This window comes from Semicossyphus pulcher, unplaced genomic scaffold (assembly GCF_022749685.1).
Source record: "Semicossyphus pulcher isolate SPU_LCO1_2020_fin unplaced genomic scaffold, fSemPul1.0.p SCAF_27, whole genome shotgun sequence".
In the NCBI taxonomy this organism is placed as follows: domain Eukaryota; kingdom Metazoa; phylum Chordata; class Actinopteri; order Labriformes; family Labridae; genus Semicossyphus; species Semicossyphus pulcher.
This window is the reverse complement of record NW_027211701.1, coordinates 6,305,319-6,330,149: the sequence shown is the minus strand read 5'-3', so window position 1 is coordinate 6,330,149 and position 24,831 is coordinate 6,305,319. Positions and strand designations below refer to the sequence as shown.

General features: G+C 39.8%; 2 protein-coding genes across 5 annotated transcripts; one reads left to right on the top strand and one right to left on the bottom strand.

The window, feature by feature from the left end:
- Positions 1–306: 306 nt before the first annotated feature.
- Positions 307–9,535, top strand: scoca (short coiled-coil protein a). 2 transcript variants are annotated; one of them, XM_069676999.1, is made up of 4 exons: positions 307–502; positions 4,015–4,086; positions 4,398–4,478; positions 6,440–9,535. In XM_069676999.1, the coding sequence occupies exons 1-4, from the start codon at positions 376–378 to the stop codon at positions 6,580–6,582; spliced, it is 423 nt and encodes a 140-aa protein (XP_069533100.1). In that variant the 5' UTR covers positions 307–375; the 3' UTR covers positions 6,583–9,535. The 2 variants fall into 2 exon arrangements, with proteins under 2 accessions (XP_069533100.1, XP_069533101.1); XM_069677000.1 differs by lacking the exon at positions 307–502 and adding an exon at positions 2,611–2,700.
- An 883-nt stretch (positions 9,536–10,418) lies between these two features.
- clgn (calmegin) lies at positions 10,419–24,313 on the bottom strand. Of its 3 annotated transcripts, none has more exons than XM_069677015.1 (15): positions 24,159–24,313; positions 21,363–21,635; positions 20,783–20,856; positions 20,595–20,653; positions 18,726–18,867; positions 17,017–17,098; positions 16,574–16,766; positions 16,259–16,448; positions 16,040–16,153; positions 15,777–15,933; positions 13,928–14,143; positions 13,647–13,763; positions 13,395–13,542; positions 13,121–13,305; positions 10,419–12,889 (listed from the first exon to the last, which is right to left on the bottom strand). In XM_069677015.1, the coding sequence occupies exons 2-15, from the start codon at positions 21,633–21,635 to the stop codon at positions 12,815–12,817; spliced, it is 2,025 nt and encodes a 674-aa protein (XP_069533116.1). In that variant the 5' UTR covers positions 24,159–24,313; the 3' UTR covers positions 10,419–12,814. The 3 variants fall into 3 exon arrangements, with proteins under 3 accessions (XP_069533116.1, XP_069533117.1, XP_069533118.1); XM_069677016.1 differs by having other exon boundaries at positions 13,121–13,299; XM_069677017.1 differs by having other exon boundaries at positions 13,121–13,296.
- Positions 24,314–24,831: the final 518 nt, after the last annotated feature.

The window sequence follows — 24,831 nt, the reverse complement described above, 5'->3', positions numbered from 1 at the left end:
AAAATAGCAGATAAAACAAACAGACTGTGTTTAAATGCACTCATTACCAGCACACTCTTACTCCTCAGGTTAATGTGTGACCGATTGTGTGCGCTGTCTTTATGGCTCCTTTGCACGAGAGCAGACTTGAACTTTGACCCCTGATAGTTTTCCTGCTGGGCCGGTCTGTCTCATGTTTGGGACCCGTGGTCGCCATGGAGACCAATTCCCATGACAGATGTGTAACCTGATCCACCAGTCAGGTAGGTAGCCGTGACAGGCAGCAGGTGTGTGTGGAGGCAGGGCCAACAGACAAGAAGAGAGGAAGAGAGGTGAAACAAGAGCAAAGTTTAAAGAGAGAAAGTACAACATTCTGGAAGGTTCCAACATTGATGAATGAGTCTGCGAGGTAACAGCAAGAAGGAAGGCAAGCTGGAGGAAGTAAAGGAGGCTCCGGTCATGGAGACGGAGGTCAATGAGGATGACGGGACGTTCACTAACATCTCTCTGGCAGACGACACAGGTAAAGCCATGATCTTTTCAGTAACTGTTTTTCTTTGTTTTATTTAAAGTTAGTCGCTTTCTGCCCTTTACTTTTCTATAGACTCAAAAGTAATTGCAGTACAGATCCTTGTTTTCTGCAGCTAAAATAACAGTCAAAGTATTCTGCAAACTTTAATTCCAAGAGCGTTACTTTCTACCTTTCCAAATTCCTGTCATATAGATAAGCAATAGCAATTCCATATGTAGCATGCTCCTCAGGTGTAAAGTGATTACTCTATTCTGCCAAAATATGTATGTATGTATGCATATGTACTCATTGTATGCTGTTGTAAATAACAGTGCACATGACAGGCAGTTGGAGCCATTATTAAAGGAATGTGACTGAACAAAGAGCAATGATGCAGAAACAAACAGTTAGTGTGCGCTGTGATAGGGCTGAGGTGTGGCTCCTACATAAGCTGCATTGCTTTGTATTTGGTGTTCACTGCATGTTTGTTAAACATGTGTGTTCATGCACACACAGTAATTTTCCTATAACTCCATTTAAATTGGACAAAGATAATTAAACTACGTGTTTAGAACATATGACTTACCATGGGGAACGATCATTTCACAATCTAAATCCTTACCATATGAATTAATAGTATCAACCTGTATCTTAACACTTGCACACTGCACTCTTCTGTGTTGTAACAATTACTAATATAGATGTATGAGTGACCTGACCGACATCTTCAACAAAATGAAACAAACACTAAAAACTCAATATCGTAAACTTTTAGCAAACAGTTGCTGTTTTACAAATCCAGCAGTTAAGGAGCCACATTTTCATATCTTAACCACCTGATGAATTTTGGTCCAATATTCAGTTTGATGCTGAGCTGGTAGTGTCCACTGGGTTTTTTGAGCTTTTTCATCCAAATAGTGGCAGTTCAAGTGATTCCTTTCACATTGTAGTTTCAGACACATAAAATAATAGCTGCTTTAAAGCGATACTATGTAGGCCTAACTATTTTTAGAAAAGATAAATGGCTCATGGAGGTAGGTTTTAGCTAACTTTAGAGGGATACTGTTGTATGGTTGACATTACTGAGTAAGTTCCCTCTCTTCTATATTTTAGCATTTAGCGTTGTAATATTTTGAATTCAATAATATCGCAGCAGGGGCTGCTGTTCAGCAAAGTTAAGGCTTCATATTGACAAAAAAAGAACTCTTCACAACTGTGTGAAAGTTACTCTTGATCTTTGAAAGAGTAAAATAATCTAAACCTTGGTCCTATAACTAGTTTGTTTTATAGCTTTCAACAGCATCCCACAGGCTTCATGTAACTATTGCTACAGGTTTGATGGTGACAACTTTTTCAGGAGACATTAAGATGTGATTGAAGGCTCAAGAAAAAGCAAGTAAATGAACATTTAGTTAGAATTATTTGTTCAAACACCTTGCAAGCTTGTTACTGTTCAACGCTCTCTGATTGGTCTGAATTGTGGCTGCTGTGATTCAAACAATCCTTAAGGCCCAATCCAACATATTTTTATTTGCAACTACATTACAGCTTGCATGCCCTATGTTTTTACTAAAGCTTTGTTATTAATAGGCCTACATGTTTACTCAGGAAAAGTTGGAAGCACATATTCAGAAATGATAGTAGAGAGTAGGACTGTTTATAGAAGGCTATATGCTGAAGCAGCAGTGTCGAGAGGGTTTAGTTTTCTAACAAGCAGCAGCATATGGACTCCTCAAAGCAAGAAGAGACGCAGCACAGCGGCTGCATGGATACCAAACACACAGACAAATATAATGTTCACACCATCCTGCAACCACTCCATGCATGCACACAGACAGGTGGACAGAAAGCTGCTCAAAGGTGCACAAAAACAAACACACACATGAAGATCTTGTGGGTATGGAAGTGTTGGTAAGGTTTTCATTTCCAACTGCTGCTCTGACTGTGCGTATGTATGTGACCATAAGGAATGAATGAACGCCTGAGCATCTGTTAGCACTGCAGTAAGTGTGCGTGTGTGTGTGTGTGAGTGCAAGTGTGAGCGTGTCGGTGCTCCCCCTGTCGGTCGGTATGGTCACGCACACACAATGACGTCGGGGTGACGATATTGATGGGTGAAGTAACCAGACATCATCAAAATCATCATCACAGAGTGTCTGGTCTGGTAACAGGCTAACTCCGCTAAACGGAGAAGACATTCCTTTCTTTGGGTGAGTTTAAACGCCGACATATGCTAAGTTAATTGTTTTATGCGACAGAAAGTTTTGTGAAGCTAAATGAAGCTAAATCCCAGGCAGCTTTCCCATTTCCATTTAAAGCTAAAGCTAGCTAGCAGCAGTACTTCGCTTGTAGCAGCTAGCACCAGTCTGGACGATGCCCGTTGTCACATAATGTGATGTTTTGTCAGAGAGGCTCTTTTAAATAAAATACTTAGTAGACGGCTAACTTTGGTTCTTTCAAACGCACACCGTGCATTTTGTTGCTGAAATTGTTCTGATATGTTGCAGCTCCGTTGGCGTAGCTAGCATAAATGTAGTTAGCGTAGCTAGCTATTTTGCTAATGTACAAGCGTCCATTATCGGACACGTTCTCTGCTAAGCAATTCGGCTAATATATTCCAAATATTAGCCGAATTGCTGCTGTCAGCCTCTCCACGTTGTATAACCCTACGGTGTGATTCTACTTATGACAGCATTTTTGCAGATGCAGTATCGATATCCTTTGATTTTCAAGCTTTATCGTGGAGTTGGCTCAATCTCTGTTTACGGATAGCGAACTGAGGAAAAGGCGAGTGTAGCAGAGCTCGTGAGGGAGCAGTAGTTCGTGATCGTGATTGAAGATGTCCCATCTACAGGAAGACGAAATGATGAGCAAGGATTATGAGAATTAAAGAAGTGACCGTAACAGAATGCTAACAGCGCTGGTATCTGATAATACAACTTTGTCTCAGAATGTTTGCATTAATTTGCTGGACTTACGTTGATGAAGAAAGAGCTGTTTCATTTTACGTTACTTGCTCGTTTATTTGTGGCTTCAGTGGCAATATACATGACAATGTTACAAAATAGACAGACACAATAAAGTCTTCCCATATATGAGGAAGTGTTTGTCTCGCAACAGGAATTTCAATAATATTTTTTCAGGTCAGCAGTATCGGCGTCATCTGACAGCGTGGACCTGGGTGCGGTGTCTGCTCCCACCGTGCTGCCCTCAGCCCCAGCAGGCAGGGATAAAATACCTTCAGTCTGTTTTCACAGCCTGCTAGTTTACACCAGGGTTAATGGTTAAAACTATCAGAACATAACAAGAATAAGTATTCAAATGATGAATGAAGTCTAAGAACACCAGACGGTGAATTAATTGAACTTTAGAATATAAGTTATGAACATGCACTGAAGTTTTGTATTTGCTACTAACTATATGAACAGAAAAGTTAAAAGCAGCACAAATCACTGAAATTATAAGTTTTGTTATCAGTATGAATGCTTTATGATCTCAAAGTATCTGTCCCTTTTCTTTTACAGCGGACAGTGGATCTGCAGCCCTGTATACTAGACAGGAGAACGAGCTTTTCATCATGAACTGCGACATAGATGGTACGTCTGCTTACATCTATAGCCCTTTTTACATTGCAATTCCGCCACAGCGCTGTAACGAAGCGTCAGCGTTATGCCACCTTTGCCATTTTACATTGAACCACAGAACACCGGCGTAAAGCCGCCTCCATGCGTTTTACATAGAAGACAGGGCGTAACAGGCGTAATAATCCCGTCTTGAACTGGCAGTGTAAAAAGGGCTTATGTCCGAGGGGTGCATTGTAAAATAACAATGATGTTAAGAGTTGTAATTAAATATAAATAACTGATTGATTGATTGATAAAGCACTGATTGTTTGTGTTTGCTTCAGGAGACATGGAGAACCAGGTGGAGATGGAGGAGAAGACGAGGTTAATAAATCAAGTTCTGGAACTCCAGCACACACTGGAAGGTAACACCCAAACTAATTTAATTTTACTGTCTTTTACAGGATGGGAACATTTCCTCAGTGGTTAGTAAAGTCAACAACAGCTGTCCATGTATTTTGATATTTTTTTTCTTGAAGCCTTTTAAGGTTAGTGATGCTAGGATAAGGAACTTTACAAGACAAAGTATTAGCTGATGATACTCAGCATCTGTAGAGCGCTTACTTTCATCTTTAAGGTCAGATCCTCTGCCTTCATCTTGTTGGCTGACTGCCTCTTTATGTGGTTCCTCTCATCATGTGATGAGTGAAATCTGACTCCTGCTACTCTTTGCAGACAGTCAGCTGCTGCTGCTGCTTTACAGGGCAGACTCTTTGAGTTTATAATTTTAGTTGTTGCTTTCAGTCTCAGTATTGATAACACGCATACAAAAAAAGGATAACATAATCAAAACCATCTCAATCCTTCTCTTCCTTTCTAATACAAACCCAAGCCCAAACACTCTCATTGTTCTCTCCTCACTATCAATACACATCAGTCTTTCACGGTCTTGTGAGCATAGAGCTTTAAAACACTGGATGTTTTCCCGTTTTGGAGTCCTGTGCTAATGCACTCACTTTACTGTACCTCTCCTCCCATCTCTTTTCAGCATTCACTAACACCATAAACAGTTGTCCAGCAGATTGCATTTTTTTTTTTACCAGCACAAGTTGGGAACCTGGAAAATCTCAAATATTTCTTAAATTGAAAAATTTCACATTGATGTAGAAGTGTGAAGGTGAGTTGCATAAGATGATGAACAGGACAGTTTCATTCAAATGTCATCAATTAACTGCAACAACTGATTTTATTGACAGTGCTGGTTATGTAACAATGCATTTTTCTTGCACAGAAATCAAGTCATGTTTACATTCAATGTTTTTCCCCAAAACACAGAAAATCCCATTCAAGTTCAAAATGCACCTTCACCTCTCGCATTTATATCTTGTAAAAACACAAACTGAGAGTACAGACAACTTTTTTTTTTTCATTCCATCCCTCTCATAGATGCACATTTAAAATTCACCATGACTGACACCATGTCAGGATTTTTAGGGCCGATACCGATTACCAATTTTTTAAATAGTGAGATCTGCCGATCATGGATCCGCGTGATTATCACACAGATCCACGTTATTAAACGTCTGTGTCCTCCTCGCACTGCATTATTCTGAACTATAATGAACTGCTCGCTAGTTACAGCTCCTGCTCGTGTCATTCACAGCATGTGGAGACGTACTTTATAGTAACTGTGCGCGGAAATAAGGACAGATCGCGACCTTATTGAGCCAGGTACAGAGCAGGAGAAACACAGAGATCTGCTCGTCTGCTGTGGTTAAAAAGGGAAAAAAATGTGAATCCTGATAAATTAGAAGACTGAGTGCGATCTAGTCATTTTAAGTCGTTCACATCCCTGTCTCGTTGATTATGATTTTTTTATAGTGTTTTAAACAGACTGCTGTCTTTGGAGCGTGTCTGTGTCTGTGATCACTGTGTCACAGAGCGGTGATGCTGCACTATTGGAGCAGAAGGAGCGCATGCTGGGGGATTTCCTCCTTGTAAAGCGAGTGCTTGCATCAGTTGACTGAATCATACTAACTTCTAATCACTTCCCTGGGATAAATGTTGCCCAACTTTTAAACTTTGGCTTTAAACTTTGCCAAGGCAAAGACACAAAATAAGACGCTTATTAGAGACTATATTGTCCGATTTTGATTGGCATCCGATCGATCGGTACATCCCTATTTATGACCTTTTTGAACATGCTGTCATAACTTAATTTTCCTGATGAGGACATTTTACACATTGTGCAATACAATTAGAATCAATCACATTACATTAATATATTTCCCAGCTCTTTGTACATCTGTGTGTGGGTGCTGTGGGATTTGTGCAGCAGTGTTGAATGCTTTCTTTTAACTTCCTTTTTCTTTATTTTTTGCTTCAGATCTGTCAGCACGAGTCGACGCAGTTAAGGAGGAGAACCTGAAGTTAAAGTCAGAGAATCAGGTCCTGGGTCAGTACATCGAGAATCTCATGTCTGCCTCCAGTGTCTTCCAGACCACCGACACTAAGAGCAAACGGAAGTGAGGTACCGTCAGGGAGGAAATGAGCTGAACTGCAGCAGCCGGGAGAGGAAACCCCACATGGAGCCATGGAGAGTATTTTGTGTTGTCACCTGACCAGGGCATTTTCTGTAACTGTAAGAGCTCCCTTACCTGTGTCGAAACTAACTATTTAATCATGAAAATTTTTTAACCGACCCTATTACCAGTCCCCCAGGCTCAGAGGTAGATACATTTAATGTTAGTCTGGCCCAGGTCTGTTTTGCAGCAGCTTCCTCTCCACACCACCGAAGAGGTAGACTTCACCCTTTAATCACTAACACAAAAACGGAACCAGAATATGAAGTGATTAAGGGTCATTTGTACATGGGTTTCTTCTTAATCCTCCCTGTCAAAGTAGTATCTGCAAAATAGTCCATTACCCTGTTTAACCTGCTTGTTTTTTTTCGGTTTGAAGACTATCCTGAGTTTCTGCGGTTTCCTGACCTCCTGACAGTGCCTCTGTCTCAAACTGTCCTGTTAGGGGGCCAAAGCAACCCACAAAATATTTCGAATACTGCTTGACCACCATCCTTATTTTCAACTCTGTTTTATGTTATTTATTTATTTTTGTAAAGTATTTTCTACGTCAGCTGGATCTGAGTTTTTGGCAGGTCTTGGATGTCATCATGTCTTTGTAAAGCTTGACTGCAAACTGAACAGTATTACTGAGAATGGAAAAGGTATTTGGATCGCATGTATGAATAATATTACATCTCCTGAATGGGATTCTTTTTGGTGTGAGTTTTGTATGCATCATGTAATGTCATTCCACCAATAGTAAGTGAATTGCTGATTATGTAAATCTACAAAAAATGTATCAGTAGAAGGTGGATACAAAATATATACAGGTAGAACTGAGTGCTTAGCAACAACTGTGTTTACAGGGACCCTATTATTCCAGCCCAAATCAGAATAATAGCCCAATCAGAACAGAAATGCCTCTTTTAACCACCTCAAACGGAAGAGACTGGAATGTGTAAACCTTCGATCGTCAGTTCAATAGAAAAGTGAAAGCCCTAATGACCATGTAAACGTTTAATCTCATCACTTCTGTCTGGTTGGAAAACATTTTCTACTCAAAAATTAAAGAAAAAGATTACAATGGTGAACGTGGTCTACCATCAGAGTTAAGAGTTTCTTAACTTCTGAGATTTTCTGTATAGATTGTGATCAGTAAATATGTCTTGTCTGACGTTGGAGAAAATACAGCCACACATGAAGTTATTGAGTCCAAACCATTTGGTTAATGTAATTTATATCTGTTCCTGTCTTTTTTGAGTAAATTATATTCTTTCTGAGCATGTTTTCCCCACGTTGGCAGAACATTAGGTGCCATGAATGAGTGTTCAGGAGGGGACAGAAACAGGGCAGTAGAAAAACAGAACTGGCCTCCCCGATAAGTTCTGCACATTTGAAACTCCCAACATAGATGAGAGGAAAGCATGTTGGCTCGCTAGTTAGCTACTTACATCATTTCCGGAATGAATAATTTGTCTTATTAAGACTAATATTGATGAAGACTGATGAGCTACATGATTTAAGTATATTGTATATAGTGACCTACACATACATACCTTCTTTAAGCCTTCGTGAACATGTGTAGTTTACCTATTTTGTCTTATATCTACAGAAGCACATTCATGTATAGAAGAAAGAGGTTAAAGTTATCTCTATAGAAAATAAGAATCTAATACAAATAAAATAAAAATGAGACACCACATCTCTGATTATGATACTTACCATCCCATATTTACGAGATCTGATAATTAAATGATAATTAAAATAACCATGTTAAGGGTCATACCTCATCAGACTACATCCAGAAGACTTTTAATGTGTTTTTTAAAAACACACTTTTTCCCCCCAGAGCTGATGATGGAAGTAGTTAACGAGTGAGCCATCTCCAGTTAATGGCTGATATAACTTGTTTATTGGAGACCTTAATAGATTTCAAGATTATTGAATGCCTCAATGGTTGAAAGACTCTAAACACTACTAACACACTAAAAAGATAACTTCTTCATCTGTGATATTTCCAGCAGATAATGTGCTTCACCGCAGGCAGAACCACTTTGGCATGTAAACACATATCTTGTATAACTTTAATTGTTCATGTTAACGGTTAAACTGTCATCTCTAATCAGGGTGAAGAAATATTGTCCATGGTGGAACTACTAGTGGAAGTGAAAGCATAGAGGACTAAAAGTTTTAAACTAAAACTAAAGCGTGGGTCTTACCTAACATCAACAATGTTTTATCCAATTGTATGATTTGACACAAGATTTTCTTTCTGTATTTAAAGTATTTGTAGCCCTTTCAATGTGTCCTTTCAAAATCTAATGTGAGAGTGACAAAGGAGATGGTAGGGTCATAAATGCAGAGACTAACCCTGCATGCAAGAAACAAAGCTGTAAAGAGGCTCTGAGTGCTATTGATCCACTCAACCAGGCCTGGAATCCATCACCTGATGGAGGATGGGTCTGACCGTAAACTGTGCTGATGTCCTCAGTATGCAGCAGAGTGGAGGGTGTGTGCTTCTATAACGCTGCTGCCTCATATAAAAAGAGGAAAGGATTGAGGATCAAAGGACAAGTAAAATGTTAAAATTTGAAAAAGTGTATATTCCCTTTAAACTAAAGTATTCTGGTCAAGTGTGTCTGTTCAAAGTAGTGAATCCTGTGCAAATATCATGTGACTGTGTTGCTGTTCAAAAAGGGAGGAACTGCTTATATTCCGAGGCTACAAACAATGTATATGCTGTAATTTATTGAGGTTATTTTAATATTTTTAACAGATGTATAATAGTATTTCATTGATTTCTTCCTGGCATGCTAAATATGCCCCATCTACACACACCCTGGTACAAACTGTATTGTGTATAGACACTCTGCACCTTTGCCTTTAAACATTTTTGTTTTAATAAAACCCTAAAATCATTCCTGTCTCTGGGTGTCTTGTCACGTACAAAACCCTACATCAGCACGAGAAATTATATGGAAATGATGACTGAGAACAATACTAATACACAATAAAGAGGGGAAAATTCAGCTTATTAAAGCTCCTGTGAGGGTTGTGTTGATTTTGGTGACCCCTGTGGACAAGTGAGTTTTAACAAAAAAAAAGTCATCCTGCTTTCTTTAACGGTCACATGTATCACTCACATTAAATTTTTGCCCTGGAAAATGTAAACAAAGGCATCGTGCAGTTAATCTCTTCGTCTGACACCTACCCTCCTCCAGCGGTTTCACTATATAGAAATAATCAATGTTGTTGCTGATGGTCTGGTTTGCTTTAGTAGGTCATATAGAGTAATCAGAATTAAATTCCGACTGTTTGATAACCAGCAAAAAACTCCTCACAGGAGCTTTAATATAGCGGCCAATGTAGTGAATTTTTGACGTTAACAATAGACCTTTACTACTTTTAGATTGCATCTACTTTGCATTGATATGACTTTGCATTGGTACTCAGAAGGCTGGTTTCTTAATAACTTTATACGAGAATATTATACAGTGTCAATTAATTCTCGCGCAGATGCTCTGCTACGTATGCAGCAGACAGACTAAGAGTATTGTAAACTATTATGTGCGCTGCACGACTACATGATGACTTTTCTAAATCTGCCCAAGCATTGTGTCCTGCATTTGTTCTTTTAAAAATATTTGATTTCAGTGCACATCAGAAAATATAACTGTGATAGTACTGTGAGATATCGGCCATCAGTATTGGTAGGATCAACTGAGTGATATATAAATCATGCTCTATAAATAAAGTAAATAATGTGCCACATTTGACCAGGCTTTTGACAAGTGATTTTGTATTAAATAATTTTATTTTCAATTGCAATGTACAATATGCAAACAAATGTAAACAGGGATATCTGCCATCATCTGGCAAAATTATGAACTACAAAAGCTTGAGACAATAATAAAAAACTAATAAATAAGCATCAACATCTTCCCCAGGCAACCATCTAGAATCTGAAGCAGCTAGTCTAGATATTGTGGGAAAGCTCTGCTGTGCACTGACTGAATGAGACATGTTTTCACAGGTTTCCTATTCAGCTGTTTGCTGCAGAAACCCAGATTTTAAATGTCTTATTGCCAACTGATGGCCAAGGCATTTCAAATGACCTGTTTGACTGTAAGCACTTACAAAGTTAGTGTTTTCATTGTTAACTTTACACCGGTAAAGTGTTTCAACCTAGACCTAGCCCAGAATCAACACATCAGTGGTAGGGCTGCACGATTAATCGAAATAAAATTGCGATCTCGATTCATACTTCTACGCCATTAACAATGCGGCATTATACCACGTGATGCAGAGCAGCAGTAACTGGCCAAAACGAACACATGTGAGAGAACAGTGTGAGCAAAGTTGAGTGAGGATTATATTGCCTTACTGTCCTTACTAAGGACAAATAAAATGACAAAATGAATCCAGAAGATGGTGGTATATAAGATATGGCTACGCACTTTCTTGTTGTTGACGTGTTTGGAGTACTTTTATCGGTTCGATTCCCGTCCTGGCAGAAGCGAGCCAGGGCTCCATTGTTTACACCAGGGATCAGCTAATGGGACTCTGACACAGCGTGCAGGTTGTGTGTACCGACAGGAAACAGGAGACATGATTTTTCGTTTCATGAAGTGACTGTCACTGGGCTGATTAAACATATATTTGATCATCATTAGCAATGTTTGATGACATATCATATTAATAACACAACTGGAGCCCACAAGTCTATAAGTATTTGTTTTATAAAGACTGTGTCGCTCCAACTGTGCTCTCTACTTTTTCTTGCAGGCGTCAGAGTCTGAACCAAGAGTGATAAAAGTAGGAGGGTGTTTTGTTTTATTATCAGCAAATAGACTTAAAAGTCCCAAATAATAAAAAAGTATCTCTGTTAATTGTTTATATGTATGTTTATATGTATATAACAAAAATATATTGCAATGTATGTTGTTTCCAATATCGTGCAGCTGTAATTCTGTTCTATTCTATTGTTTTCATGTTCAGTTTCAGATTCAAGAAGCGTTTGCACTGAAGCACTTAAAACAGAAGCATTCTCGTTCTGTTGTCCAAAATTGATGTGCCGGTCCTATATCAGGCACCTATATATTTTTTGCTGCCTTTCTTTTTGTATCAGGTGAGTGCAATAAACATTTAAGTTGAGAAAATTGAGAGAGAATCGTGATCTCAATTCTAAACAAGAAAATCGTGATTCTCATTTTATCCACAATCGTGCAGCCCTAATCAGTGGTATCTCATTTCACTCAAAACACTGCATCTTCAAATCTATATTCATACTGGCATAAAACAATTTTAAAACAAACAAATAAATAAGGTTATCAGTGCTAATCCTTAATTCTTAAACTGCTATAACTTTGCAAAAGACACATAAAAGTAACTGATGCTCTTGACAAACTACCTAAAATCTAAACAGAACATCATTTTTTTTTTGAGTAAGTTAAATTTTAAATCTAAGCTGAGGCGATTTATCAGCTGAATCTGCCGCAACATCTTAAACAGCCTTGGCGACCTCTCCTCCTCGAACAAACCCAAACAATTTTGATCAAGCAAGGAACTTTGTCAAACTGTGTCCTCAAACGAGTTCTTAAAAACAAAGGACACAAGAATAAGGTCTAACTTCTGAGAAGTGGCCCCTATGATACGCTGTAAAATGGTATGAACGACTGGAGGCAACAGCAGAGCAGAAGCTCTATGCTGCCCTCACTCTCACAGGAGACACTCTGGTAGATCTATGATGGCATGTATTCAGAGAAGACTCACAGCAGAGGCAGGGTGAACAGGGGAGGTGGAAGAGGCGGGGCTTCTTAGGCAGGCATTTAGACAAGAATGGCTTAGAGAAGAGAAAAAGTATAAAGAAGAAGAGAAACCTCAAGATAGAGGAGGGCAAATGCACAAAATCTCAATGGGATTCATCCGATAGTTCAACGAGCAGACAGAAAGGAGTGACAAGACGAGTGGAGGGGTGAGACAGGATGTGGTGTGGGAGACTGCAGACCTGTGATGGGTATAGCTGAGGGGATAGAAGAGATGTGGATAGGGCAGCCAGGATGACTGAAGGCTACCAGGTAGTTTGGAGGAATATCATGCTGCTTGTCTCAGAGAGGGGAGAGCAGCAGCAGAGAGGGCCCTTCCACCTCCTCCGCATTGGGGGGAGCAAGGAGACCATGGGCAAATGGTTCACCTCTTCAGTCTTTCCGTACCCTCCGTTTCCTCACAGCTTGTTTGTGACTCTCTTCGGCGACGTCTCCTCCCTCCTTTGGCTGTGGTACAGATTTGAATAAAAGAGAGCAAGGAAAAGTTATATAATGAATGAAATTATCACCATCTAGAGACATTTTAAATGCTTATTAGAATCAACTACAAGAGGATTCCTGAAGGTAAAATCCCTGGAACAACAATGAGCTAAGGGAAACAGTGAAGGAGTGAAAGAATGTGTCTATCTGCAGACAGACAGGGTTACAAAAAGTGTGGACTAACACAATGACACCAACCTCATCTTCTAATGTTCTCTCAGGAGTTTTGCTTTCCTCTTCCCCTTCTTCCTCCTCCTCATCCCCCTCTAGATTGTCACCTCCCGCAACTGCTCCCTCGTCGTCGTTGTCGTCGTCGTCGTCCTCCTCCTCCTCCTCCTCTTCCTCTTCCTCCTCTTCCTCTTCCTCCTCAGCTTCTGCTGTTGCTTTTGAGAGAAGGAGAGTAAAGATGATCACAGTTTAAAAATACGATTAGAAAACAAAAACAGTAATGTCCAGTGTTTGACCCTCTAACCAGCAGCTGCTGCTCCTTCTGTAGCCTCAGCTGCTTTGTCTTCCTCGTCTGCAGCTTCCTCCTCTTCTTCCCCATCCTCTTCTTCCTCTTCTTCTACATCGGCTTGGGGAAGATCAACCTTCTTGTATACATAGTCGTCTTCTGATTTCTAGGACACAAATAGGATAACAGTCAGCTTTAGCGGGGTTTCTGGTGTGCTTCTCTGAGATCAGAAACATACAATTAATCTATTACTCTTAAGGTGCACATTACTTTTGGCCAGCAGAAGAGCACAGCCAGTCCCACAGGCAGGCCAACTGTAAGTATGTAGATCACCCAGAGCCACGGCCGTTCCTCTGCTGCCAATGTCAGCTGAGCAAAAATTCCTGGCTGAAAAATACAGATTAAAAAAGAGTTAATAGTAAGCAACGGAGATCCTTTGCCTCTCAGAAACTGATAGCCCTGTGGTAAATTACATGCACATATTGACAATGAAAGTGTCTGTTTATGTGCTGCTGCATGTTCCTGTTACCCTTACAAAGCATCACACTGACCTCGTTTGCACTGGCCACCAGTTTCTTCAGCCCCCAGCTGTCAGAGGCCCAGCGGTCGGCCACCTCCTTGTGAGACGTGATAATGAAGTTGTCGAAGTAGATGTCTGAGGTCATGGACCACAGCTCCAAACCCAGAGCCTTGAAAGGTGTCATCCTGAAAGGCTGCAGGTCCTCAAAATAGTCCGGGTTAACAATCTTATGTGGCTTCCAGACTCCCTTGAGAGAAACAATTAGAAGGAAGAGTTCACAGGGTGGTTTCAGCTGGTGCACAAACAAACAGCACCTCATACAGGACAGGTCTGTGTTGTCAAATGTTCCAAACATTGTTAACTGTCATTTGGCTGACTGCTGTAATGCGGACATCATTCAGAATGGCATGAAAAAAACAAAAGCATAAGTAGGCCTACACACCAGTCATTTACAGGTGGGATTTACTACCAGAGAACGTGTCTCTATTTCTGTTTCTCTGCTGAGCAGGTGATGTCAGTTGACCCCACGTGCCTCTATGAAGTGTTATTTCTTCAATTTGAAGACATTGATTTGGTTCATATCTAAAACGCAATCGTTATTTTGCCTATCATAAATATGATTAATAAAGAATAATATTCACCAGTGATGGTGAAGTGTGTTACATTGCAGTTGAGTGTGCTTCACACATTACTTACCAGCTCATAGTAAGACAGAACAAGTGTAGACTATAATAATAATACAAATAAGGTAAAAGATAATATAAGATAGAACAAAATCGTATTACAAATAACAGAAACAACAAACAGAATGATTTTGCAACATAAATGCAGTAAAATAGGTGATTTAAAGTGATAATCTCTGATTTTCTTGTAAATAAATGTTTGATAAGTCACTATCTATCGCCGAATGAGGTAACACAATGGTGATTGAGCCAATGGCCCACTGATGAAAACCTTAGCATTTGCAGTATTTAGTATTATTACGGACTGGGCGTCTGTGGCGCCATTCGCAGAAAAAAAACTGAAGCGGCGCCCAGTTGGTGTCGTGTTTTCCATCACCCAGCAGTAGTTGGGTAGGCGGAGCTACGTGGCTGCATTTCCGGTTTCTGCAAGTGTTGCGAGTAAACAGTAATCTACTATGGCTGAACAAACAAAGAAAATATGGATGACTACAGATACAACTTGAAAAATAAGTAAAAATCCAAAGAAAAAGAAACAAATTGGACACTCAGATGAAGGCAAACAGTCTAAAAAGGACAGCAACCGTCAGCCAGGAAAATCAAGCGTTACAACTGTAACAAAGGGAGCCACCCGTGGACGTGAAATTGGGAAGTGTCCTCAATCTAACATCTTTAAAAAAGATTGAGACATTCATAAAATTCATGATTTTATGAATGTCTTAATCTTAAAGAAGGCTGCAGAAGTTTGAAGTTCACGTTTAGAGACATGAACACTTCACTTTGGGTGTTCTCAGGTCCTCAGACTGTTGCTGCTAATGGCTGCCTCGTCCTGACGGCCATACTGGTTCAAACACTGTAAACATCATAATGAAGTCAAACTTTTCACTGAGTTTTCCACATTTTTATGACTGCATGAACTAACAAGGTAAGAAAGCACCGGTCGATAGATGCGGTCTTTGCAGTTTTTTTACACGGCAGAACCACGTGACATCAGTCACATTCGCCCTGAGTAAGTGCAGTCGGACTATCTGAGCACTGCGTTTGTCTTTTCCTTACTCCCTTTGAATTCTCCTCACACCTTTCCCTGACCTCATGACGTTTTCCATCAAGGTCAAGGAAAAGTGGTTAGGAAAAGGTGTTCAGCCATAAAACAAAAGGTTCTTAAGGCAGATTGACTTCTTTTGTTGTATTCACAGTTACCTGATAGTTAGGATTGTCCACCAGAGGGGCTTTCCACTTGCCCTTGTACTGGGGGTTGTTGATCTTTGGACGGTTCCATTTCCCACAGCCAGGGGCCGTCTCACAGGCTGGGTTAGGAATCTGCGGGGCTTCCCACTCTCCATCCATCTCCTCATCCCTGCACACAGAGGAGAGCTGTCAGGCTGGATCATTTGCTCAGTATAAATGCTGTAACATAATTTAAAGGCTGGTTAAGTTTGTTTAGGAGGTGAATGTGCATTTACCAGTCTTCTGGTTTCTCAGCATTAGGATCAGAGACAAACTCTAGTTCGTTGTCCAGCCAACCCTCTGGCTTAAGCGCGTCAGGGTCATCGATCTTTGCTGGAGCATCTTCATCCCTGAGGCGCACACATTATAAATGAAGTCACTGAGGCCCTGACATTCAAACATGCAAAATCTGAAATACTATCTGTACTGTCTACAAGTGTAGAGGTTGTACTCACCAGTCATCTGGCTTCACTGCCTCAGGGTCAGGAATCTTGGCCCTCTCGTCCCAGTCCTCCGGCTTGGAGTCATTTGGGTCATCAATCTCTTTGTGTGGGTTGACTGGAGGCACCACGTCCTGCAGTAGGCTGCCACGGCTCACACTGGACTGGTCGATGAACATCTCATAGTTGTTGTCTGGGTTCAGGACTGACAACAGGGAAAAATGTTGGCTGAACATTTAAGAAATATGAGTAAAAACGTGTCATTTCAATATTTATGCTTCAGTGTGGTACTGTTAAAACATGTATTCTCTTTTTACATAGTCTACCAACCCAAAGTGTAGAGGTGGGTCTTCTTGTCAGTGTAGAACTTCTTGAGGTCGACATCAGCCCTCTTGGAGTGCTTCTCCTCCAGGTCTTTGTTCAGAGGATTCTGATGGCGGAAGATAAAGTGCAGCTTGTAGTCCTCTCCACACTTGTCCGGTCCAAACATGATGGTGTAGGGTGTGCGATCGTGGAATTGCTCCTTCATTGCAGAAGAAATAAGAGTTCAAGTTAAGTGAAATTTGAAGTCAACATAGTCTAAATCCAGATGATCTTTACCCAGTTCTACCACACAATCACAAGACAGACGAGGAATATTTTGAGTATGTAGTTGTTTCTGGTTCTTGAACCGCCCACCAAAAAGCCTCTTGGTTCTGTGTCAGCTGTAATTGTACAGTGCAAATCATATTTAAACACGTTATAAAAGGTGTAAGGGTTGAATGTAAACTAACCAGATTGAGATTGTCAGTGTCTGAAAGCAGTTTGATGTATGCTCCACCACAGTCGATTCCATCCTGGAAATTCACCTCATACCTGCAACCAGAATGTAGTGACCATTTGTCCGAAAAATCAAAACTAACATTAAATCAAACATAATCAAAGTGCTACTGATGCACCAGCATCCAAGTCCAGTTTGTTTTCCCAAAAATAAGCAAGCAAACAAAAGAACAAAGAAATCATGGCTCCTGCTGCCTCTCTTGCACTGGTAAATAACCATAGGCCCACCTCTACCTGCCTGCCTACCTACATATGTAAACTCAGATGTCCACAGTGTTACCCCAATTTCTAAACAAAACAAAATACCACTTATGCAAAAAACTAAATATACTTAACAAAAAAAAATTATGATTAAACTAAACAAATATTCTAAATAAAGCAAACACCTAGAATAATCAAACAAACAATACTACTTATTATTAGTGAAATAAATACACAACTAAATACTAAGAACAAATAAATAGCTCCTTCACAGAAGGAAACAATGTTTGTTTTGTTCTTGACTTGATAACATACAAAGTAAATGAAAAATTGCTAATTCATATCACCCAAACTAGCCATTCAATTTCTATTTAAGCAAGTGTTGAAAAAAAGAAAATACTATGTTGTAAAAGACTACGAGGTAGAGATCTAACTGGTGTCCTGAGCTTGCATAACTATAGGTCCATCTCACCTCCATTCAAAACAGCATTTGAATGTTGTCATGTTGCCACCTCACAAAGCATGAACTTTCACTTTTTTTTCCAAAATCTGCATCATAATTTAGTTATTTAAGCATCCTTTCAACCTGTTAATTGCAGTTAATGACAACGAAATCTGGTTGTTTGATTGCATTCCACATGGCACAGAGAAATTGTCCCTGGCAGGAGTCAGACAGTCGGGGTCCATCCGAGAAATCCTTTCATCATACTGAGCCTGACCTGACCTAGCTTACCTGTCATCCAACTGGGCATGTGTCTACATCAAGTAGCTTAAAGTGGTAGTAAAGTGAATACTGTCAGTTCTTGGAGAAGACAGTGCCATGATTAATGCTGTGTTCAAATGGATTCAGGCAGATGGTAGATGGCAGGCAGACAACACCTTTTGCACGGCACGGGAAAAGTAATCAAACACTCCAACGGAATGGCAGGACTGCAATAACGAATGTTGCTATGGTGATGTTAAGTTTTTCGTGTCATCATTTGCTGTAATTATTGCTTATTAATATTGACATTCTATTGCAAACATAAAATTAGCCTATTGTTAGATTTCCCTTAAAACGTAAGCTAATTCTTTCATTTACAATATGGTGAAAGGAGAATCCCTTGTTGATCTGCGTCTGAAAAAAGAAACAACAAAAACAAAAGCGCATGTGGTCATAAAGTTTGGGGTGCTGTTGAACCAAAATGATCAGCCTCTCGTTGTCAGGATCGCCAGGGTTATCTTATTGTGATAGGGAGGTACGCCACATCCGGTTGTAAATTCCGTTGCAGAGGAAGGCAATGCCGTTTACCGTCTCCGTTGCCTGTGATCTCTGCCGGCCTCACCACATTTTACCGTCCTGCTCTCATCCACTAAAATGATATCCGGTTTGCCGTCTGCCTGTATCCATGAGAACGCAGCATAACCCACAGGGATAAACACAAATGATGCTTTGTGTGTGGTTGTGCAGGCTTGAACTCACTGTATGACCAAAGGTTCATCCTGGAAGACAAAGGGTTTGTTCAACATGGCGGAAATTGCGTGGTGTTTTGCTCGGGACTTGAGAACCAGGCCGAGGTCACCTGGAACTTTGTTCTCCTTCAGCTGCTCCACAGCCCACTTCCCTTTAGAGGAAAGGAGAAGAGACGTTTAACAACCTGGGTTTTATTCTCATATTAATTACGTCTATTGTCACCTTACCAGAATTTCAAACTTCAATATGATACTCGTAAAAAAAGAAAAACAATACTTGATACCTGTTTTGATACCACAGTATGAGCAGAAATATGTGTCAGTAGGAACTGAAGTTGAATTATTTATATTCGAATTGCTAAACTTAAATAGTTTAATTAAAAATTTTAATTTGAATCACATAATTTGAAATGCCAATAAACCTGAAACTAAATGTAATATTCTGAAACTGAATTCAGATTAATGTTAATAGTTATATTATTACTTCTGGTGGCTACTGAGACCTTCCAGTTGAACTATCCGTAGATACAGTCACCTGCCAGAACTGCCACAGAATAGTGGTACGATAATACCAATAATTACCATTTCAAATTAAAAACACAGATTGGCCAAAAAGCAGTGCTGTCAATCTGCACTTGATTGCTCTTCCTCGTCCACCGGATGTGTGTCTCAAGTAAGCTGAATTTGAATTGCAAAAACTGAATGTGTAATTTGAAGAATATTACATTCAGTTTAAAATTCATTGGAATTCGTTCTTTCATTGGATATTAATTCAAATTCAAATTATGTGACTCAAATTCAAATATAAATAATTAAAATGTAGTTTCTATTGACACAAATTTCTGCTTTACAACAATAGAAGTCCTAGGAACAAAAAATGAGGTAATTTTCTTGGTTTTAATTTAATTTCCCAACCACCTAAAAATATACCAGCTCATTTGACATACTGTTGATAGTAATGAAAGGCTTAATGAGCAGGATTCTCCCCAAAAATATTGTATAGATCCCTATTCAAATATTTCCTCTTAATCATCACTCATAATCCAGTAGAAGTGTGCGGTGGTGTCTGTATCTGCAGATAATCTGCACTTCCTTTGTTATACCATGTTTCCTATTATTCTGCTGTGTTTGGGACATTTCTGGACATCAACCACTGGGCAGTGGTCTGGAGCTCAACCAACTGTCTGTAGATCTGGACTAAATAAAAAGATAGTGCCAAAGTAACATGTCTGTCTCTCTGCTCTGCTCTCTCTTTCTGTCTGCAACAGACACTATCATAACTTTTGCATCTTTACATGAAAGGGACAAAATGTCTTAATTTGCCATTCTGTGAATGAGAACAGTCCGCTGGAGGGTGAAGCAAACACACACAGTCGGCAGGATGAAGTGCGACTTCAGTCTGTAAACAAAATCTCTTTTTGCTCGCAGCAGCTTTGGGTTGAAAATGTGAATGTTTTAACCCTTTTGGTATGTTTCAGTACTATTTATAAAACACATGGTATCGAAAAGTATCAAATTATCAAAAACAACCCTAGTTATAAGAATAGTTTTTGACAGCTTAACTACTAGGATGTGAGGTTGCAGAGTCTCTGCTTGAGATACCTTTAGTTTTGTGAACAGAACTTTGCAAACACTATTTCAGTGACTCAAGCCGCGCCGTTTTGATCTTAGATCTAACAAATATTCTGTTGTATAAATTATTCTGTTGGTCGAAACTATAAATATAAGATCTGTTATTGTAAATAATAAATCTATAAAAAAATCTTATTTGTATCATCATGAGAAACATGTGGGAGGTAAAAGACAGCAATTTGCGACTCCGTAGAGACTCTTATAGGCACAAGATCGGATTAAAGTGAGCAACAAAAAAGCAACAAACCGTCATATTTGGCAATTTCTTCATCTGCATCCCCTTTCACTGTCTTTGACAGCTGCCATCTGTAGAGATCAACGTCACAAAACCCTTAGCTTCCAAAAGGAAACGGCTCGTTTCCAAGCGTGCATCAAACATTTATGCTGTATTACGCTGTATTTAGGAGAGCTTGGTGGCAAGTTTTTAGTCTTTACCTGTCCAGTGCTCCATCATCAAACGTCTCAGCCAAGTAGACTTCTCCAGTGGGAACAGGAGTCTTGTATGTTACCTGGGAAACAAAAACATGAATCTACAAGTTGATATACAGGTCATTAATGTTGTTTATTCAGATTCCCATAACCTTACAAAGCAACATGCACTTTTGTTGGGTTCCATATCAAGAACATAATATGTACACAATATATATGCTTTCACAAACACACTAACATAAAAACTATTACATTACAAACCCCACTCCAACCCTGGTTAATAAAGTGTTAACATTACAAATACATACAGGGAACTTTCTGCTTACACAGCTTTGCAACCTAATACACTTCACTTCCACATGTGACCTTTACTTGACCTTAGGGCTTGGGTGACTCATCAACATAGTCAATTGGTGGCATCGGTGTGCTGCAATGGCTGCGTATTACCCCGATTATTAAATCAATTCATGTCGTATAAAAGCTTAAGAATAATCCATAAATCAGTCAAAAAAAGAGTCATCACATTAATAATGATAACAATAATAATGATAAAATAAGGGTTTGGTGCAGCCTACTTGACCCTGACCTGGAAGGAGACATTTCCATCCGTTCCAGCCTTCCCTCTTGCCGTGTCCGTGCCATCTGTTTCATCAGAGTTGTCGTCATCCATCACCGTGGCTTCCTCTTCCTCCTCCTCCTCTTCACCCATCAGAACCTTTAAATCTTCCTCGTCCAAGCCCATATCGTCATCAATGTCAGAAACATCTGCCTCTAACTGACTCTCCTCGGCCCCCAATGCTGCCACAGCCAGGGAGGACAGGAGTAGCACGCACCACATCCAACCCCTGTCCAACTTCATCTGTACAGGGTAAAAACAGGGAGGGGACATGGGGTTCTCAGGCAGATTAACAGAGTGTGAGATAAGGGCATCAGAGATGAGCGTGGTGTGAGCAGCAGAATGAGGAAGGTGTGGCGTGGGAGGATGTGGGAGCAGGGGGTGGGGGAGAAGAGGCAGGTGGTAGTGAGGTAGACGTTATTTATGGAGAGCGGCGGGATGTTTGTGTGGGGGTCAATGATATAAATATAGCACACAAGTGCAAAGAAGAATGGAGTGATGAGAGGGTGAGGGAGGAAAATCAAGAGATTGAGGTCACATTAATACACAGTGCTCTCTGGTGTGTTCTCAGATCACATCCTTATCTCACATTTTTCACACTATACCTCCTTAAAAAGCTTAAGGCTGGCCCCTCTCTGCTGTAATGTAATTCACACCAGGTAAATCATAAAGACAGACTTTCACTACCCAGTTGCCAGATATATCTGAGCTTTTAAATCTGTAAGATGCAACTAGCCTTATTTGCGATTTGTCTTTTTTCCCAAAACATCCTTAAAAGTCCTTATTTGTAGCAGCAACACATCAGATGACACTCTTTGGGTGTGTCCTCATCTGCATTTCAAACCTTAAAAGGGACTCTGCTGAACAATGGTACAATTCAGAGATCTGTTACACCAAACAACAGCTTTAATGACCTCCTATTGATCGGGCCACACCTGCTCACTCTCGTTGTGAGCAGCAGGAATTGAAAAGCATCACTGCAGACAGCACAGCAGCACGTTTTCCTTAATTCTAAATTAACTTTAATTCCCATACTGCTGTTGTTCTACAGCTTACATCAGAACGCAGGATGATCAAAAGGATTTGGATAAGCACAAGGACGAGATGATGAACAAGAACCACTATTAGGAGCCTTCCGATCTTGAAGCATCAATATAATGCTCTTCTATTTATATGTTTCGTCTGAAAGCAAACAAGGCAACAGTTTGTGAGAAATCTTGGCCACATCTCACGCATGAAGAGGTGACTGAAATAACTTGATTCTGATATGAGAATAAAGAAAATATGTAGGCCTGCATGTTAAAATAATCTAAAGCTTGTCCAGTTAATGAAATAAAGACTGTGTTGTAAAATATAGACACTTCATACAAAAATCCTTTAGCCTTTGTCCCACAGGATCCATTCAAGATATTAAATAATTGGATGGAAAAATGTGACACAGAGGTGCCTTTTAAAATAAAAGTGTATGTTAAATATGAGCATATGGATCAATGTTTTAAATTTGTATCCATGTCATTGAATTGCTGGGCATCAATCCATTTTAATGGACTGTTACACCTCTGGAACTGTATCATTACTTTTTGATTATAGAAAAGGATAAACATAGCTTTTTCAATGTGCATATCATGTATACCACAACAGTAAAATCAACGGTTTGCAGCACACCCTCTACTAGTTAAATACTACAAACCCCACAGCCTCCCTGTTCTTCATGACATGTCAAGTATGTCAGGGTTAGTGAACAAAGTCAGTGGTTATAATGCTATGGAGGGACTGGAGGCATAAATTGTGAAGAAATCAATTTTAGATTTTTAGATTAACCAGTGCAAATATTGACACCTTGAGTACTGACTGAGAACAGAAATGTGGAGCTAAAACAGCACCAACAATCAGGCATGACATGAAGAGAAAAATGCTAAATAAACTGCTAATAAACTCGATAACATCTTTCCTTCTTTCAATCAACAGCAACATGGGTAAGGTCTCTCTATAAAGAATTAATCTATTTGTGGCAAAAGTATAACCAGGCATTTTTTCTAGCAGGTGCCACTGTCTGTGACACGTCATCTCATCCCACAATACATTAAGACAAGCTCATTTGTGTATGGAGGAGCTGACTGTAATTTATTTTATCAGCAGTGGCTTCTGTATATATCCCCAACAGGCAATTATTTAATATAAAAAAATCGCTTTTTTGGTCTATCTTTCAGCTTCTACAACCAATTATTTACAGTTTTAGTATATGTGTATGGAATAACGTCCCTCACCAGTCCCTGGTTGACGTAAAAACAGAGAACCTCAACAAGGCAAATTTATATATATATGACGTTGTGATAAAAGCTCATGCAAAAAAAATTAAATTTTGAAACTATTAATAAAAGGGTCACAGGACAGGGTTATGGAGATAACATGGCTGCCACCAAACACCGCAATGTCCAAAACTCTTACAGATGAATGGCTCTGGCTGCAGCACCTGCTCCGCTAGCCAACTAGCTGGCTAGCTGGACGGTGCGAATCATAAACAGCAAACGTTAGCATAACAAAAGCTTATCTCGTACATTAATGGGCTTATACAAGGAGCCCACTAATTAAACGTGGCCTTGCGTTAAAAACACATTCGTCAGAAATGTATTTTAAAGTAAATGGTGGCAGAAATGATGTACTTAGACTGCAGAAATAAGTGGATAGCAACGGTTAGCTTGCTAAATTAGCAGTGGTGTCGCACAGGGAGGGATGGAGAGAATGAATGAGCGCAGGCATACAAACCTTATGCCTTCTTGTAATTGCAGGGGGAAAATCTCTATTAAAAAAGCTGCTTTGTAAAAACAGTGGAAGTATCTTGTGCGTTGGCCCGTTGAGTGTTTCAACGAGGCCCGCCGAGTACGGTAGGGAAAAAACGGTGTTCGGTTAGAGAAGATGGGACGTAAATGACAGCCTGGCTCGGATAACGGTTAAGAGCGGTTGATGAGTGCGAGCGAGTCTTTGCAAATGAGCATGCGCACTACATACAGCTGGAGAGCGTGAACGGTGCCTTCAAGTACTTTCAACGGTTCTAACAAATATCAGGAGATAAGTCAGTTTCCCCGTCGAAAAACACATGTAACGTTTTTCCTCATACAACTATGTTTTTCCTCTGACCAAACCTGCTACGCGGTACCATAACCAGAGACAGTTCACCACGACGGCAACAGCTGACAACTTAAATATTTTTGAGACTCTGCTTTTTGCACTAATATTGCTATTCTCGTGCTATTACATGAGATACAGTTTAAGAAATGTTACTGAACTGAATATTATACTTCCCATACTTGAACTAAAATTTGTATACTTGTTATGAAGAACCAATCCATAGGACAAGATTGGCAGGTTACCTAAAACCGACTAAGCAAAGGTATTTATTCTATCAAGTCATGAATGTGTTCATACTACACACCTCCGC

What these genes read in the sequence shown, in the direction of transcription:
- scoca (XM_069676999.1), top strand. Translation starts at nt 376, where the DNA reads ATGAGTCTGCGAGGTAACAGCAAGAAGGAAGGCAAGCTGGAGGAAGTA. An exon ending in CTCTCTGGCAGACGACACAG is followed by an intron (nt 503 to 4,014) that starts GTAAAGCCATGA and finishes TTTCTTTTACAG; the next exon opens with CGGACAGTGGATCTGCAGCC. An exon ending in CATGAACTGCGACATAGATG is followed by an intron (nt 4,087 to 4,397) that starts GTACGTCTGCTT and finishes TGTTTGCTTCAG; the next exon opens with GAGACATGGAGAACCAGGTG.
- clgn (XM_069677015.1), bottom strand. Translation starts at nt 21,635, where the DNA reads ATGAAGTTGGACAGGGGTTGGATGTGGTGCGTGCTACTCCTGTCCTCC. An exon ending in GACCCACCTCTACACTTTGG is followed by an intron (nt 16,449 to 16,573) that starts GTTGGTAGACTA and finishes CCCTGTTGTCAG; the next exon opens with TCCTGAACCCAGACAACAAC. An exon ending in AGAGAACATTAGAAGATGAG is followed by an intron (nt 12,890 to 13,120) that starts GTTGGTGTCATT and finishes TCTGTACCACAG; the next exon opens with CCAAAGGAGGGAGGAGACGT.